This window comes from Bombus pyrosoma, linkage group LG9 (genome assembly GCF_014825855.1).
Source record: "Bombus pyrosoma isolate SC7728 linkage group LG9, ASM1482585v1, whole genome shotgun sequence".
NCBI classification, from domain to species: domain Eukaryota; kingdom Metazoa; phylum Arthropoda; class Insecta; order Hymenoptera; family Apidae; genus Bombus; species Bombus pyrosoma.
The window spans coordinates 565,313-585,576 of record NC_057778.1 but is presented as its reverse complement, the minus strand read 5'-3'; the positions used below and the strand labels follow the sequence as shown (position 1 = coordinate 585,576).

Below are 20,264 nucleotides of genomic sequence, written 5' to 3'. Positions count from 1 at the left end.
TCCCATCCCCCAGAATTGTTCCGATTTATAGAAAACTATTATTTAGAGATTATAAACATGAGCAGATAATGATGAAACATTGAAAATGAAAACATCTTAGTATATATCTTTAAAGGAAGGCTTCTAGTAAATACATAATTTAATATTATTATTGTTGAGTTTGGTTTTCTAATTTTCACTTTTAGTCACTTATTAATTTATTATAGACTTATATTAATTTAAAAAATTGTAACCAGGGACAGGATAAAGGTCACACTTTTAGGGGATCGTAATTGTAAGAAAGATTTAGTATTATTAAAGAAGATAATATTTACAATGAAATATATACTAAAAATCGGGATTCGATTAACATAGGGTCGTAACAAATATGTAATATTTCATAAATTGAAATAATCATGGAGGATGAGAAAACTAAACTACAGAAAATATCTTTTACATTGTAGGTCAATGTTACAATATAATCCATAATTATTGAGATCATTCACCGTGCAATAGTTATTACGTTTAAAGAAACGTTGAAACGAGGGATTGCAACGCACAAATTTACCAAGAGAAGCATGAAATCTTTTCAATCAGTTCTTCTCTCGCATGTCTTTGTATTATCGATCGGATTTGTTCGTTCTGACGTAACAAGGTTTATCGATAGGTTGCTCGAGCACTCGGCATTGGTGTATTTTAATGCATTCGCATCTCACTTATTTGTATTCGAACGAATTTCCATCATTTTTATAATCTTACTAGTATGTGGTGCAAAAGTTTTGTTGAAATAAATTGGAGGAAATACGAAGGGTCTGCAATGTTCCTCGAATTTTCTTCGGCGTTTGATCTACTTTTACAAGAGTTATAACAAGAGCACACCTTTTGCCAAGATTGCACGGTTTGCCACTTTAGTCTGCTACCTCTAACGTAGGATCATGTATATTATACAAAGAAAACATCGCTTATTAGTATTAGAATTAGACATATAATTCACACGAGATACATAATTTTAAGTTAGTAAGCGATTATGCTTGACCAACATCACTTACATACATCGTATTTCTTTCTTTTTTATTTCTTGTTTCTTTCTTACTTTGGATAATTTTTTCGTGAATTAGCAGCAAGATTAATTTACTTATTAATCTGTTATTTAAGGGTCACCTAATTTTTTATTATTAGGGATTTCAAAACATATAAGAAATATCGCTTATTAGTATTATAATCATTTAGGAAAGTTTTGTGCACTCTATAGAGGGACCTATGTTATTAAAATAAATCGTATCTATTTACATACGGAGAGCAGTAGCTGTTTTATAACGACATGTGTTATTCTATAGAAATATTCGATATGAAAAAGTGAGGTTCATGGAGTTTTTATTATTTTCATTTATAGATGCTTTTAGAGTAGCTCTTAACTGATATTTTTAGCATAGAATATACTAACTTTGTGGTGATACTCGAAGAAATTTTATATTAATAAAAGTAATCTTATTGTAGTGTATACAAAGAGTCATGATTCTCTTGAGCATTGTAATATTAAATTAGCAAGTTTAACAAGTAGCAGTAGTCTCATCGTACTTTTCGACTTACATCGATAGTCGATGATATCACTTGCATCGTATTTTTTTCCCTTTGTTTAACAATTTAAAAGAATTGAAAACTACAAAAAATATCGCTCATTAGTATCAAGCATAGTCATGTAACTCACTCAAGATACATAATATCCATTTAGTAAACGACAATGTTTGACCAATATCATTTACATCGTATTTCTTTGGCGTTTCTTTTTTTCTCGTTTCTTTTTCGCGAGTTATCAATAAGAATAATATCCGTACGCGTTTTGCGGATCTGATCTATTTATTAAGAAATTTCAAGATCGACTATATCGGTGAATTTATTTATTAAGAAACGTTGAAGTCAAACCTGGCGAAGGATGCTAAAAACACACGATTCAGAACTCCTATATACATTTTCATATATGACCAAAGTGCGATACACGATGTAAAATGTTCGTTCCAGTTTTCGTTTATTTTCTACCCTGTATTCCTTTATATAGGGCAATACCATTATGTTTTTATTCACGTACGAGCGCTCTTGACGACAGACGATGTCATCGCAGAAATGTTGTTGTACAACGCAATTGTGCTCCACCCTGTGGTTGTAAGTTGTCCACATCACACGCTACAATAGAACCTGCATGCCAGTTAATTGAAATCTGAAATTTTTATGAAGCTTCGTGCGACGCTTGTTTCTTTCTCAATAGGAAACATACGTCGTTATCGTATAAAAATGCTGATAATTAGAGTGATGTACTCGAAGGATCATCGCACTGTGACTATAAAATAACATATGAGAAACTAACGACACTGTATCTTTAGGGTAGTATAGTGGATTCGTGTTATTTTTTGGGAAATGTGATTGATCGTTTATTTATGAAATAACGATATTATGTGCAGCAAAATATCGTTTCCTTTTTTAAATGTTATAATTTTTTCTGATTTACGTTATCCATGTCGTATATTGTGGTTTTGACAAAGTTATTGTTATTTTACTCGTGAGTGGTGTAGTCAAAGCTACTTAATTCAGTATCACTTTCTTCTACATTCACACACACGAACAAAGAGTGTATGTAAAGTATGTGGGAATCATTTGAGGTGTTTAGAATGGACGACGAATGTCTACGCGTCAGGCTACGTGTCGCAGGTTGAAAAACGATATTTGAACGAGACCTGGCTCAGATTGAAGTCGCGTGGAAAACGATAAAACGAAATTGTTAACTGTTTGGAAACTTCATTTTCTGTGAAGCAATTTCGAGTATTGAGAATGTTATCATCGTGGTTTTTCAATTTATCTGGCATATTACATCTAATTTCAGCTATTTGTGCTTATCACGTGGAAAAGTTGAAAATATACTCTATTGCTATGACAGTTATTTTAAAATTGTTTAACAGAAACTAGGGCGTATTTTAAACTTTTATTCCTAGTTCTATGTAAATCGATATAATTGTTATATCGAAAACTCAAATTTTTATTACAAGATTGAGTAACAAGATAACAAGTTTGCTTCCATTATGTACATTAACAAATCGAGCCAGATTTCGTTTGACGAGTATTCGTCTAGGTACTATAATTAATATCTCTTGCAACGAACAAAAACATCTATTAACAACACGTTAACAATATGTTCTTCTAGCCACATTTCCAAAATAATTATCGATTTCTATTTAAGCGTTTCAATAAGTGGTATCTTCGTTATGGGGTTGAAAGTCATATTCAGCCAACTGTTCATTAATATTCCACTTCTGTAATCAAACTTTGATTAACCTTAATATCTTGAATAACCTCACAAAGTGATAGTAACTGTTTCACAATTCCGAAAATCCTTACCTTCTTTCGAAATAACTGAAATTCCACGATCTAAAATTCCTAACCCAAGAAATCTCAATATAAAAATTGGAACGTCAATCTGGGAGCCTCAAACGAAGAAAAATAAACGGAACTTAAGTGACTCTGAATGAAACAGTTACAATAATCCATTTAATTGTTGAACCAACGATTCGATTATGTTCTACGCCGATTATTAGATTCAGATTGCTTTTTTAGTGATCTGACGCATCCCAGAATTATCTCATTCTCGGAAGTTAACTTGAAAGGGATCGAATCTTTCGCTAGCTTCCCTTCAAACGTTATAAAACGAGGATCACTTCCGTGGGTAGTCGCAAGCGATTGAGCAGAGAGTGAAGCGTTGCGAGCGTGTATTTCGTTTTAGGCGTTCTAAAGATGCATTCAGGAGGCGAAAACTGTGATAATCATAAAATGAATGCGAGTGAAGACGAATGTAACGATACATATGCACAATGCACACACTGACGAAACAAAAAAAAAAAAAAATGAAAAGAATCAAACAAATACAGATACAAGTACAAAATACAAATTACAAAAGTGCAAATGCAGATGCTAATGCAAATGCAAATGCAATATAAAGAAAATAAATAAAAAAAGAAATAAACCAGAAAACTCAGGCTAGGGCTCTGTTCTGACGGCAACGGATGATTGTGGGTGTGTAGGCGGTGTTCGCCAGCTGGATCCCAGAGATCACGGAGCTCGCCGCGAACCGCTGCAAGTACGGTGGCCAGTACAAGCGCGAGCGTGGACGCAGGTATCCCAGATATCCACCTACGTGGAAGCCAGCCAAAGACACCCCTTGAAACTAGTCCCTGAACTGTTATCCTTGTAGTCACATAGTTGCGAGGAGGAGCGAAGACTATCTGGATAGCAAAGTGACTCGTTTATCGTTTTTTTAAAATATTTTTCTTTTCGCTTGGAACCGTCAACGGGGAAAAGATTAACGTTGTAAATCGAGTATTTTGAATTTGCTCGAGAGGTTTTTCAAAGCTACGAGGACGATGCTGACGATAAGATTTTTACTCCGAAAGAACATTGGAATTTTGATACTGTGCGATATTTTCTTTCTTTCAATACAAAAGAGAAAGATATTTGAGTGAATTTTTCGCGTAATCTATTTTTCGAAGAATGCGATTGTAGAAACTTTTTGTTAGCATCGTTTATAGAAATCTGACTTTTCAATTAATTCGTGATTATTTTATCCTTTCAATATTTGTTGACGAAAGAGATCATGTGGTACGTACGTTCCTTGATTTTGAATCTTCTTTTTTGTCAAGATATAAACGGAATCACAACTGCTATCCAGAGTAATTTTTTAACTAGCGTAAATATCCCTCACCTTCACTATACCTGGTCCGTAACTGTTAGAAAACATGGCATCCCAAATTTTCTGAGATCACTATTACCCTTTTTTTAAAAACCATTTCTTTCACCGTTTATTTAACGTAACCTTGTGCTGACTCTCACCGCTTTTCTTACCCACCTTTTACCAAATTAGCAAATATATCTTGGTAACACGTGCTGGTATGCTTGGACTTTTGTAAAAAGAAAAGTACACACACGAGTTTTTTATTGTTCTATACACACATGTTTATATACACTATAGTAGATGAGATCAATATATTACTGTTGCATCTCTCTCTATTTCTTTCTCTTCCTTTATCTTTCTGAATATTTATATATACATTTGTTATACATATATACATATATACATGGTAATATGTATATGACTGCCTCACCGCACGGATTCGAGATTTTGTAGTTTGTACATTCTTGTTCCTTTTTACCGATTTGTCGACGAATTTTCATTTTTTCTTCCGATTTTTTTCAATATATATATATATATATGTTTAAATAAGGCGCGGATATATTTTCCTCTTTTCGTTATACAATTTGTTTCATTGGTGCGTATTGTTTGTTTGATTTTGTTTTTCGCCATTGTTTTTTACGTCGGATCGGGCAACCCTTCTGCTTTTAATTGCGTAACAGGATAGATCGTCGATTGCTTCGGCATGAAAACGTTGATTTGCGTGTAATGAAAATCTTCTTCCACGACTTGGTTCTCGTTTGAGTAAACACCGATTGGTCGATCATTTAATCACGCGAATTTTTCTTTCACTTTTCTCTTTTTTATTACATATACAATGGATTAAAAATTTTCAGCACATCTCATATTGAATAAAAATTGGCTGCATCGACAGCGTTTTTACTATTGCTTTGTTTATTACAATTTATGAAATATCGCTTTTCTCATTGTTGCAAATACACAATGTTTATTTTCTCATTATTATAAACACACAAAGTTATTTTAATTTATTTCTAAACAAATTAATATTTTAAGCGACATAATAACAAGAACCAGGTCATTGAAGTATATTGTATATATCGTTTTTGATTTTGTAATTTGTTTTAATTCATGATTAATTTTTTGTTTAATCACAGATAGTTATTCTTAATTTGTATATTATTTATGTATTAATCAAATTTATTATATCGTGTACTTTGAAGTCTATATTTTGTTGTAGAGGTTTTGTAGAGAATTAGTATAAAATTGCTGATTTCGATACGTTAATCGACCAGTCTTTCACTTGTTTTAAATAACAACCAAAGCCTCGATCGACGGTTAAATAATTTCTCAACAAAGGGGGAAGTTATTTACATAATTATTTTGTAATAATATCTTGTACAATATATTTTAATAATTGTTTTACTCTTTATTGAATGTAAATTGTCAATTTGGTTATAAATTTGATTATTCTGTTGAAGGAGTGTCGGTAAGGTGAATGGAAATTGTCAAATCCACTGTATATATATAATATATATAATCATATATGTATATATATAATTATCTTATATATGTATATATAAGATGATTTCTTTTTCAATTAGGAGAAGCTGTAGATACTTTCTAAGCAAAGGTAGAGAAAATTGGTGAAAAATATTTCTTGTATGGATCAGTAGAAATAAAACAGACTTTTAATTGTATCGACTTATCGATATATAAATTTATATAGTACCTTTTAAGGTGATCATGCAACATTAGATACTCTGAAGCAACGTACATACATATAAATGTATATCCACTCTTTTTACACTTAACATGCTTTACATAAAACATTTATAACTTCTTTGTTATTACTTTGTTGTCTATCTCAATTTGTATTAGCCTTTCTTTATTATTATGTTGTAATCTCCTATTTTTTTATGCAAAATGATTGAATCAATATTATTTCAATATAAATACAATTAAACTTCATTTAACCAAACCTTCAAGCAGGACCAAAATGTTTTATTAAATAATGAAATTATCCTAACTACCTTTTGAGTGACTTCAAAAAACTGAAGATTAAAACGATGGAAAATTAAAACACCATCGCTTTATGCTACTATAAGTATATTCTCAATACTAAAACTACGAGACACTCTTGGAATAATCCATTTCTTTCTATATATCCACTCTAATGCTTATATTTTCCATACTTTATAAAGAATGCATAGTCTCAATATTTAATTGAGAGAAATATAAAAATGGGTCTGACTTAAAGCATTATATTCGAAGAAGCAATGAAATTTAAGGGAAAGAACTTTTAATCTACCAATATTCTCCATCGTCACTTAGAAACGTGTTACACGCTGTCTCGAAACTATGATGAATCACTAAACAGTGCACATATGTTACCGATACGGTCGTGATATGTCAGCGTGAGGATCTTTGTATCGATTAATCAACAGGAAACGATTAGTTTGGGTTTTTCGATACCATGTAATGGGTTCGATCGTATCAGTTTTTACGCCATCTTGGAAAACTCGATGATATCAGTGATAGGGATTGCTCGACATTGTCAATCGAATATTATCAAACGAATTATGCAACTTCGATATTATTACGTCAAGCAGATTGATCGAAAGAGGAAAAAGATCGTTCGACTTTTTCTAAACTATTCGATATTTCTTGAAAAAAAGCATGATGATCGACGCAACGATGAATTTTCTATACTCCATCGTTATATATATATATACGTTCTCTTCGATAAAAGGAACAAAATTTAAGAAACTGCAAATTCGGGATATTATACTCCTCGATCTACGAGCGTCTCCAATGACGTGGAACGTATCTTTAAGCCATTCCGATTGTCCGAGAGAATAAATAATCCCTCTTCTTTTTGTATCGATCAATGTTCCAGTTTGTCCTAGGGAACTTAATAAACGTTTTCGAGCAGTGTATTTGTCGTGTCGGAATCGAGATACCATGGTTATCGAAGTAGTGTGGGACCGTATATCTTTTGGGAAGATCGTGAAGTTCAAGTGATCGGTAGAATGGTACGGAATGGAAAGGAGGAATCGTGAAGCAGCGGGTTGCGAATGTCGCTGATACTTTTAAACATAACCGAGACATAACATTAATCGATTAACTGTAATACGATAAAGTATAGGCTAAGAAAGTAGGAGGAATTTTATCGTGAAATTTCTATTGTGCGGTTAAAGAAATCCCAAAAGTATCAGCGACTCGTGGGTAATTTTTGTTTTTTCTCTTTCTCTCTCTTTCTCTATTTCTATTTCTATCTATCTACTCTACCTATCCCTCTCTATTCACGAACCGAGTTTCTTGGTGGCATGCGTTAGTGCTCTTGGCTAGCCTGTAGAATTTCCAAGGGTGAAGAAACCCGTCGCGGAATGGCCTGTTAGAGAAGGAACGGTTTTTCTCACTCGACGCACGAGCGAAAAGGAGAAGCCTCACATCGTCGGATCGAGACACGATTTTCTCTGGCTTGATATAAGATATAATACTTGGCACTTGAATTAGAACGCAGCAGTAGAAGGGTGGTGCAGGCGTAGGCACATGCGGCTGCTCTTTAGGGATTTTACTAGTAGAAATTGCACGTATAATTGCGAGAACACTCACACAGACAATGCTTACCTTTTGGCGTCGAACGGGCCTAACGCGGAGAAGGCGTATGTACTGTGAGACTGAATCGGTCAGCGAAACGCGTGAACGAGATCGGAACACTCTCTATCCGCTTGTTCGTGTTCGCATGGTAATAAGAGTAGAACAAGTAACCAAGCATGGTTTATCGTTGATCCTTTGATCACTTGTAACGTAAATTATTTAGAAGTTATTTAATCGAGCTCGGTCTAACATACTTACGTTTCTTTTTTTCATTGTAATCTTTTATTAAGTTAACGTAGATACGTCACGGTATATGCATACATACATACATATACACGTTATGATGTTTGTTATATCGATGCTCAAGCGATTTCAATAACGAAGAATACTTTTTACAAAGTTTACGAGACATTAAACTATATTTGTGTTAATCTTTGTTCGCGTATCATCGTCTTTTATTTAGACTTACTATCGTTTGGATATAACTCTCTGATACCACGATCTTAAATTTAAAAAATGGCGAAATTCTATGCAATATACAACTCTTTTCGAATATATTGATATTTAGTCGTTCTTAAATTACACGAGTACGTATTTAAAGGATTTATTGAGAAAATAATGGATTGCAAATCGAAAAATGGTTATAAACCACATATATTGAACAGCCTTCCCGTCGTTTCCCGTGGAACGCTTACTCATTATCCTACTTCGTTGTTCAGGCACATAGATAGCCTCTAGTTTCAGCTACATCGAAAAATCTATCTCCCTTTCTCTTTTTCTATCTCTCTCTCTTCCCTTCTTTTTCTTCGACAAATTACATGCATATGCATACACGTATATTATATGCGATACGTATTATATACGATGTCTGTATGCAGTCTCATATGGACAAGGGAACACTCATAGCAGCCACCTCAAGAATTTTTTTTTCAAAAAATATTTATACGAGAGAGAATTGCTAAAAAAAGATTCATAATGTCCATCACGATCATCGCGTTAACACGTTACATGTGTATATGCATATACATATACCTTTTCTTTTCTTCTTCTTTTCTCACTTTTTTTTTTATTCATTCAAATATTTATTCGTGTATGGACGTACATATATGATACATATTGTATTATATATACATTACATGTATTTTTTTCCATGTGTGCATACATATACATAGAAATGTTAGTACGTACATATACGGATATTTATTCACACAGACATGCACCACTGAGCAGAAGGAAAGCGGGAAAGAGACAACATACACGCATAGATTGACACTAGCCCATGTCCCAAGAAACACTCTTCTTTCGAATATATCGTTAATCAGAAAAGGAAGAAGGAAAAAAGAATAACTTGCGATGTATTATAACGCGATTACGCTCACAGACTTCGTTGCCGCAGACGCACGCTTCTTTTCTTGAGAATTAGTCGTTCGAGATCGATCGTCTATTGGCCTGTTCTATCAGTCGACGTGCATAATTCTAATTAGCGGTTCTCAAGTGTATTGATATGTGTGAACGTATATATGTATCATTCGAAGATATAATTATAATATGGAAGATACTTCGAAATTGTATCATTTACATTAAGGTTATCAATAATATAATAAACAACGATGAAGAAAGTGCTCTTTTCTCTAGTAGACAATATGTTCGATATCATTTTACTTTTTATAATCATATTTACAAGTGTGTCATAGGCAATATTATCGAGCACTTTAATCAAATTATGCTAACTGTGCTACACAGATAAAGCGAGATGAAATATATATATTAGATAAGAAATGGTTCTTTTATCATCACTCATGATCTATTATTTTTACATTTGAAATATTGTATATAAACTTGTATATTTTTGGATGCATAATATTCTGAAATCTTTTGTATTATATATTGTTTTTCATTTCAGAAACATTTCATAAACATTTTTGTACATTTGCAATATGTTGATTGAGAACTGCTATTTTACATGGTCGACATAGAAAAAAGTATGGATATTTGTATTACGTTTTTTAATAAAACTGTGATTATTTCGAAGATGTATCGTTAATTTGAACAAGTGAAAGATCTAAGCCAAGGTTGAGATAATTCTAGAAATTAACCTTGATCAAATTTCCATTATATAACTACGATTTTTTGGATTCGTATATATATATCATTACATAATGAATTCATATAACGAGTTGAATTTAATATATACGTAAAATTACTTCTGTACATCATTAATCGAATTTAATTGCCATCATCGCTATAAATTTTAACTAATATTATAATGACAGCTTCATCTTAACATCACACATTTATAAACTGTTTTATATTGTTTAAGTAAATTCTTTATAACATCAAGTTTATCATTTAATCAATTTACTATCTATCGTACAAATGAACGTTTGAAAAAAAGCAATAGTATCTCTTTTTTGGCGAAAGAATCTTTCATTCATCGACCATAATACACCTGACTCAATAAATTTATTTTATAAATCCAAAGAGGCCGATCGACGATTTTTTTCTTCTTAAAAAAAGAGAAAAGAATATAAAAAAGATTGTAGAATTATAGGACGTGCACTAGCGTCGAAATTGTCATTCGAGTTCGACAGTTTATCATATTCGAAGTGGACACATACATCGAGAACATCCTATGATCGCTTCGAGAAGAGGAAGAAAGAGAATCGCATTAACATTTGCGATAATATGGCATAGCCGAAATGATACTCTAAGGATACTAACTATGTCTACTTTTGCTATTTCGTACATTTCTAAAGGCTACATCGATTGTGTGAAGCGCTAATATAGACGAGTGATAAACTAATCAGACGCTAACATCGCTCGCTAACTGCTCTATAACTAAAATTAGAATAGTGCATTAATATTTTTTATCGTGCGGCAACGATACAGTGCACATTGAAACGCGTCTTTCGATCTCACGAGGCCAATGACTAGAATAACTTCGATATATCGAGTCATGCAATGACACCGTACCCTCGTCAAACAGGAATATCTTCTTTCGAATTCCTTGGAAATTTCGTTTCGGTAAAACGGGTTTGTTCGATACGATATCTCGTACCACAGGGGGTTGCTGTACTCTTTCGTACGTACAGAACAAAACAAAAAAAGAAGGAAAAATAAGAAAGATTTGTACCTAAAAAGGAAAAAAAAGAAAATGTTCTCCTAAAGCTTTCTCGATCCGTTCATCGACGTTCATACATATCCACCGAGAGGTAGAAGCGATTATTTTTTGTTGTGAAGAGCTAGTCAAACGAAATATAACCGTCAAAAAAAAAAAAAAGAAACAAAAAACAAAAGAAAAAGGGAATACGAATCCTGTTGTATCGAAGAGTTCGCGCAAAATTCAACGAATACATACGAGCTACCTGCCAATGGACTAGGTAGACGTGTCGGCACGTGTAGTTATCGTTAGGCCTAGGTGTAGGAGTGTAGGACCTAGGTGTAGGTAGCCTACCTACCCCGCCCTTTATTTGGAAAGTGTTCGTTTCCATATCTATTAACTATTTGGGCCGTGGCACGCATAGCGGTACAGCACTGTTAATCGTGTCTCTATGAGTGGCCGCGCAGCCCGGTAGCTGAGCCAAAACTTACTTCCGTCATAAGTGCAAATTTCCTCCCCCTCGCCAGCTCAGAAAAAAAAGAAAAAATATAACCCACTAAAAAAAAAACTAGCTAAGGTACCACCTGTGTACGACGCATTTAGCGATCACTTCGACTGGACGAGACGATACCGGTTCTCATCAAAAAAAAAAAAAGAAAAAGAAAACATGACCGAGTCTTATGTAAAAAAAAAGAGAAACAAAAAAATAAAGCATACAAATTGCCACCCTTGTCACACAAGTGTATTGATGCGAGTGTTGTGTTCTGTTCTATCACGTGGTGTAGGCCATATTCGCCAGTTGTATCCCCGAGATAATTGACCTGATCGGGACGCGAAACAAGTATGGCGGCACTTTGAAGAACGAGCGAGGTCGCAGGTGAGAGACACAGCCAACCAACTAGCTTTCCCGAGTTGAGTCACCTTTCGCAGTCCTAATTACTACCAAACTGTTCATACTATCCCCCTTCTTGTATATGATGTACACCTGAATCTTCCTACAATAGCCCTCTCCCTGTCTCCAGCACGACGTCATGAAATTTGCCATATATTTTTTGTCCGTATGCACCTGGACATCTAAAGTACTTAACACACGATCGCATTTGCCTCGATGTCAGATTACCTACACGACCCCTTGATATGTTTCTACTGTCACAGATACACAGAATAGAATACTATATCTTTTACATCGACAAGCCTGAAAAAGAAATTCCTTGGATTGCCCGTTACGTTTTATATTTACACCCAACACACGTGTAAACATAATATACATAACACGTACGCGTGGGCACGAGCACGCGCGTTACATACACACGTATATGCATTATAAATATATAAACGTATTATATTTATATATTTACGGTATTAGCGAGTAAATATATAAATATACACATATTATATTATACACGTATAGAGGCAGTGATTTAGAATCGCAGAATTGCAGTTCAGTACCTGCTCTTCGAACTAGTTGTCAGTGAGCGTTAATGCAACCGTGCTTCCACAGTCCCCGAGAACACAGTCCCCAACCCTTGTCCACCGACACTATCAGTCAATCAGCTAGTCCAATTACCATCTCAGATTCACCATACCCCAGTAACTGGTGTTAGCTTGTTTGTTTACTTGACCGCACTTGGGACAAATACGGCTTTATCGCGCTAGTTTCCTCGAAACTTCACGAACAACGAGGAGCGAATGGTATATAAAGAAATTCATCTGGATGAAATTTTAATTAAAAATATTAGAAATCTATACCCATTTTATTTTCTTTTTTTTATATTTTGAATCCTTTATCCTCAATTAAAGACGAAAGTTATACTTTGAAGGATACAATGACTAATACAATACAATGAATTAATTTGCATTCCTCGTTTTTCGAATTTCATCTAGTTAACATAATAACGATTCTCTTAACTGCAATTACATAACAAGTGAAAAGATCAATTCATCCGAATAACCTAGGCGTAGAAGAATGTATCGCTACCTTGACGCCATAATGTACTTGACATTAGATTTCCGTATCCAATCGTCGTGCGTGTTTTTATCGTACAATAAAATTGTCAAATTGTTCGTGTTTGGCGACAAATATCCACCACTCGTACAATCATGTTTCGTGGACGTGGCACAGAGCACAGAAAATATATAAATAAGTACGTTGGAGCTGTATTTCTCTCTGAGTGCAAAGGGTCAACGCCCAGCATGTATCCTGCATTTTCAATTAATATTTAGGCCATATATATGTATATGGCCTAAAGTTGCAATACTTAAGTGTAATAACCTTGGTGTTTTAGACAGCATTAATTATTGTTTTTACGTGTAAATCTTGGAGAAAGGACAGTGGTAAAGTGAAATTCCGCCTTGGATTATAAGCTCACAGGATGGACCATGTGAATTGTTACAGATTTGTTTCTCTGGAACTAATAAGCACACCAGTGTAATTATTTTTTCTATGATTTATCATATTGTCTTTATGTTGTACGTATAACGAATATTTAGTAACTGGGAGATAAAAATATCGAAAGTTTAAAAAATACTGCTTTTGGCAACAATTGCTGCAAATAATTTCTCATGAGATAACTATGACTCGTCCCATGCAAATGTAGCGAATCGAATAATGTTATTGGATCTATTAGGGAACAAAACGAAATGCTCCACGTTTTTGACTATTCCAAGTAGTAAAAACATTATAGTTAAATTGTATTATTAAATTAAATTTCTATTATTTACAACTAATTCTACAGATGTATAATTATTCTTCTGGAATTTACCAGTTCCCAAAAATTTTGTCATCATTCGTATATATGTTCTTAAATTTGTAATTTATTGCGTTTATTTGATCAAATAAGCTATAGCAGTGCATGAAATATTAATATATTCATTATGTTGTATCCTAAGAAACTGATCAATTCTTATAAGTTTATTATTAAAAATTAGTGGATTTCGATACATCCATTATTAAGAGCTAATAAATTCTAGATTTTTATATATATATAAATATTAAAAATAATTAAAAATATATACATACTAATTATGTTGATTGTCGAGTATTCTTTGTACAAGATATCCTTTACTTTCGTTTTTAGTTGCCTCGATTATTCAATTCTTATAACTAACTTTCTTTTGTTCTTCGGATGCAATAACAGCATTTCCAGTGATACGAAATATTTATTAAATAATAATGTAATAAAGGAATTACGTTTCTGGCAGTCTCCGAGATTACTTTGCGTAACAATTTATATGACTCACCCTGTATACGCTTTATATACGTATATCATCAATACACGTATATAAAGCTGTATGTATACGCATATATGTACTTATATATTGCTAATCATGTGTCACGCGCTATTCAGGTTTTACGAAGGGATTGTCAATGGGCCAACAATCGTATGTTTTAGATTAGGGACGATTTTGTATAGCCATACATATAACATCCTTCTTAAATTGAACATCATTTTATAATTTCCGTTAGCGGGATTACGCTTGTTTTGTAAGACAAACAATAAACTCAACACCACCGGTAATTAGAGTTCCTTCAATTATGTAAATTAAAATATACTTACACACGATTTACGCATACGAGTGTGCAGAGTGAGCCAACACGGAATAAACCATACGCTCCATAAAACATTTAGATTGTCGTTGTTATGGATATTTTTTTCAGAGTTACCAAGGTTATCAATCTCTTCCTAAATGAATCTATATGTTTTCCCCCTTGCATGTTGTAGCTAACGTTAATGAAATTTCCAACGTACAAGGTTAAAAGATACAGTTACAAACAAGCTAAATCGATGTCCTTTGGCAACGACGCGTTTTCTCTACGTAACAATATTAATAAAATACAGAAACTATTTTTTCAGTTTTTTTCTGACTTCCAGTTGGACTTTCAGGTTTTTCGATTTTTCCGGAATAATAGGTTTTCCTCTCTTCTTGCACGTTAGCTTTTTCCTTTTGTTGAAAGAGATCTGTGGTGTAAAAATAAACGGCTCGTGATAGATCGAATCGTCCGAACGGTATCATGGTGAAGATTTAAAGATCAAAGATTTTCGTCGAAACGTATCGAGAAAAAGAAACCTGTAGATTTATTTAGAGGCAGTGATAACGTGGATAACTTTGAAAGCAATGATCCCCGGAGAAACAACAATACGGCGAATTCGTCGAATTCTTCTCCCTTATTTTCGTCTCTTATTGAGAAAGGCATTTTGCAATCTATTTATCTCAACTCACTCTGTATAATTCATAGTCATCTTGATCTTATACGCACACAGAGACAATAATTAACGGCGGTACTGTTGATCGTTGCACGTACTACTCGATACACCGAGCAGCGTCCTAGTGACAATATTAAGGTGTCACTCGTCGAATGTATTCACTGTGTATGTTAAGTTTTTGCTCGATTTTTATCATTCGTGCGATTTTATCATCAGATCGGTAATATGTTCTTCGAGAAATTTGGTTAAACACAGCTTTTCGACAGGCACGAACTTGCGGCGAATTTTTTTGTGACGCACTCGACCGCGAGACAAACAGAGAAGCGCATCAAGCTCGATACGAGATGTACTCCTTCAAATGATTTTCCCGGTTCGCATCGTCAGTTATGTATAAATCGATCGGTGAATAATACTTGCCAAGAGTAACGGTTCGAATTGTGCGAACTCGACGTGCGAATATTTTTCCACATTCGATTTGTTCTCTCTACATGGGCAATAGGACTCGAACGACACGCGACTTTCTCCATTCTAGGGAATTATACACGATATACTCATAACTTATCTCATAAATACACGACACTCACGTCTCGACATTCACGTAACAAAGCGTCGGCCCCGTATAGTAGATTAAAGAATAACCTCATCTGTAAGGCCTAATTATTGATATTCATTTGTTCTGGCCCATGCTGGATTCAGTGGCACACAAGATCCGTGTGTTTATTATTTTTTTGATATTTTCATGACAGATTAAGATTCCACGCAGACGAACGACTTTTTTACTGGATCCGTGACAATTGTGTAGATACACACGAATATACATAAATATAAATATAAAAATTATATTTAAGCACGACGATGCTTTAATGTTTTAATAATGTCAAATCAGTGATATAACAGTGCGGTTTCACGACAGTGACGCTTTGTGATCTGGTGAAATTATATTTGCAATGATGCAACACGCACGAGAGCGACACACACGAAATATAATAACGCAAAAACCACTGCGAAATCGCAACAATGTTGCATCGTTCATTTATAGCGAGTGGGTCGATTACGATAAAAAAGCATGCGGAACTCGTTCGTCTGCATCGAGTTTAATCGTGGAACATCGTATAATCGCGCAAACCAGCCTGTGTCTGCTGAGTTCACGATGAGCCTCGCATTAGATGCCATCAAGTAGAGAGGATTGGGCATGGAATGTCTATGGCGAATTGTTTTTTTCTTATTCGATGCAATTAACACGTTATCGTCACTCTAAGCAGTATTTTGTATGAGTTACTTTGTACTAGCAAGAGTATGTGATTTTTAATTCACACCGCACGTAGAATTAACACGACTAGAGATTTAAAAAAAAAAAGTGAATCTTGTGCTTGTAACTTGATTGCAAGGATCGAACGTCAACGAGCCTGCACTCTTACGTATTTCATCCAGTTCTTTTTGTCATGTTTATCTTTTGTCTGTATAACTGTATGTCTAGCACAGATGATTTACCCACGTATGTTGTGTGTGCGCGCGCGTGCTCGCTAGCGCGAGCGCGTGTGCGTAATTATTCGATCGCATTAGTTGGCTAAAACGACTCACTCCAATTCCTATCGCAGTTCTGGTAAGTTTAGTCCATTAATTAGTTCTACTTATATTTACGTCTACGTTACATGAATATATATATATATACCTATATATATATATTGTTTTATACATATATACATATATAAAAGAAAAGTAAACTGGAGTACGTGCGATTTTTCCTAATTGTCAAGCAATAGTTTTTCGCAACGTTTGCAAAGTGTATAATTTGGTTCTAAATTTCATTCGAACGGACGTATCGTTTTCGATTAATCGACGCGGATCTTCGAGCCGAAATTCGTTATTGTGGCAGCAGACTAAAATGGTGTAAAAAAAAAAAGAAAAAAAAATGTTCTGAACGATGTCCATATTTTTTTTCTCTTCTCACTCGGTTGCGTTGCTCTCGCGCAGATTCATTTGACTGTATTTACGCCCTCGAGCGGCATCGCGACAAGTGTACCCTCTCGAGGAATGTGTTCAAAGAAAGAAAAGCAAATGGAAACAGCAGAAAAGCGACTGGCTGGCAATCAGAGAGAGAAAAACGTAACGAAATCGTTAGTCGGTTGATACATATGTATGTATATTATATATAGAGCGTGTACACATGGTAGTTGCTTGTAAGTTTTTTTTATCTTTTTTTTTTTATTTTCGACTGTCTGTACTTAACCGGGAGTGGAATCTAATTCGTTCGTTGTGTTGGCAGACATATTGTCGTGTGTGGCCACATCACCTACGAATCAGTCTCGCACTTCCTCAAGGACTTCTTGCACGAGGATCGCGAGGACGTCGACGTGGAAGTTGTCTTCTTGCATAGGTATGGTTATCGATCCGATATTTTACTATACCTAATAAGACCTCGTGCATTTTTCTCCTAGTTTGATCTCATGTTGGTCAACGAACCACTGTATGATTGATCTATCTATAACAGACATTAACCTCTGACCTTTTCTTACATAGAACAATTAGACTGCTCAACGTAATTAGTGGATCGCTGCTCTAAACAGATTCATTGCACCAATCAAGCAAATGAAGGAGCCCTACGGGCTTGTTAGATCGATTGTACTACAATAACGATTAAATTTAAGACGATCGTTATTACACACACATTATATTCGAAAGAATATATAGATACAAATAGTGATATAAAAATCAAAGTGGGATCCCCTAATTGTTTTTAGCAGTGCACTTTCCTACGTGCATAGTGTTATGTACATTGCAGACAGATTATTATACGATTATACAGGGTGACACATTTCTTTCCATATCCAATCTCACTTCTCGAATAACTTAATACAAATATGCGATCGATCTTGTACAATACAAATCCAATTACTATCAAAATTACATCTTAATGTCTCTTCACAATCAATTACCTTAAATATCACGATGTGTTATATGTGCTAATCGTTAACCAATACAAAATTAAGTAAGTCTGCTACTGTAATCGTTACCGATAAGCAGTCATATCGAACAATGTCATGCGATATCGATGATTTTCATGAAATGAGAATAACCGTGACTTGTAGTATTATAATGATGTGACAACTGGGGTAAGTGTAGGCTCACCGATTTCTGTAGGTTTCCCAATTATATTAGCTTTCCAGCGGTTATACGAACAAAGACGATCAGACCCTGTCAACTTGACGTTTATTTTCGTTATCTTTCATTTTCAAAGCGGAATTTCTCTCATTTGGGTTAATACGAATATTAATTGAAGATTGAATTTTCGAGGTTAACTGTTTTCATTGTCAACAGAGAGCTGAATGCACAGAGAAATGTACAAAGTAGGGGAAGCCAAGGGCACCCGGTGCGCCGATGCACGGTTTTGATTGTTCGAACACGATGGTCTGATCGTCATTGTCGTAAGGAGTGATCTGTGTTTCCAGGAAAGAGCCAGATCTCGAATTGGAGGGTCTCCTGAAGAGGCATTACACGACCGTGGAGTTTTTTCAGGGCACTATGATGAATGCTGTGGACCTGGAGCGTGTCAAGGTATCCCGAACCCTAAAACAACCATCACATGAAAACCTCCGCCAAATCAAACAACCTAATACCAATCTCCTCTTTGCGTGGCAGCTCGTGCTTCTTATTTCCTTGTAGTTTTTTAGGTTTTTGCGCGGTTATTTACTCAACAATTTAATCTTATATCGATCGAACGATATAGATGTCTGATATATAGATGTCTATATGTTATGCGTATTTTAATTCATGACATGGAAGTGTACATAAAAACGTATGCGTTCTTAGTTGTAGCCAGGTTTATACATCTTCTTCTTTATTTCTTTCGATTTGTATTTCTACAACCTTTTTTCTTCCTTCTATTCTTCTTCTATTTCATGTTACTAATTATACGGTTGACCGCTATTTATTTGGGATCCAGGTATGAGACTTTTCCTTGTGGTGTCATGTAACGACGAACAATTGGAATAATTGATCAGACATGATGAAGTACTTTAAGAATTCTTCGAGGGTGTCTTACAGAGAAACCTTGAAAGGAATAATTTGCTTCATTCAAGAATATATTTTTCAATCTCCACCACGAATTACATTCTTTCTGATATATTTTCTATCTTGAACGATCTTGTAGCTCAAGAGCTGTTGTCACTCTAGAAATTATTAAAAGAACGTATATCTACCTCACCATTTACTAATATTCTTATCCTCACCATCGTCTATGAAACAGTCGTTTTTATCGTATGACATCACTCTTGGGAACAAATATTTCGAACAAAATGCTTCTTCATATATTCCGAGATTACGCAGAGAACCGCATTTAATCATTTATAAAAATCACTTTATATATATATATATAATATATGTTGGTGTATGTACATACTACACGCATATATGTACGATTTATACGTAGAAAGCAATTGCTTGTGACTGCATGGTATGCTGTAATGAGCTATGGAGCCGAATCAGCGTGCAGTAGAGACTTACTTAGATCTATTATACTACATGATATATATATATCGTATATCCTTGACTTCCGAGGAAGTGTACTTAATTTCTCTTTTTTTCTTCAAATGATGAAACGTAGATAATGTATCGATAAAGCCTTTAGAAGCTTAGATGGCTGCTGTTCCTCGAAGGTCTGACAAACACGACAGCATTATTACGTTTA

General features: G+C 34.4%; 1 protein-coding gene across 40 annotated transcripts in view; it reads left to right on the top strand.

Annotated features, from left to right (window-relative positions):
* Window positions 1-20,264, top strand: part of LOC122571227 (calcium-activated potassium channel slowpoke) — a 105,551-nt gene that overhangs the window by 42,385 nt on the left and 42,902 nt on the right. For 30 of the 40 annotated variants that reach the window (XM_043734729.1, XM_043734734.1, XM_043734714.1 and 27 more), the window contains exon 7: window positions 17,844-17,954. In XM_043734729.1, coding sequence (XP_043590664.1) covers window positions 17,844-17,954 — 111 coding nt within the window. Of the gene's footprint in view, window positions 1-4,046; window positions 4,139-12,157; window positions 12,250-17,843; window positions 17,955-19,026; window positions 19,133-20,264 lie in introns of all 40 variants that reach the window. The other 10 variants (XM_043734718.1, XM_043734722.1, XM_043734705.1 and 7 more) reach the window with 5 other exon arrangements.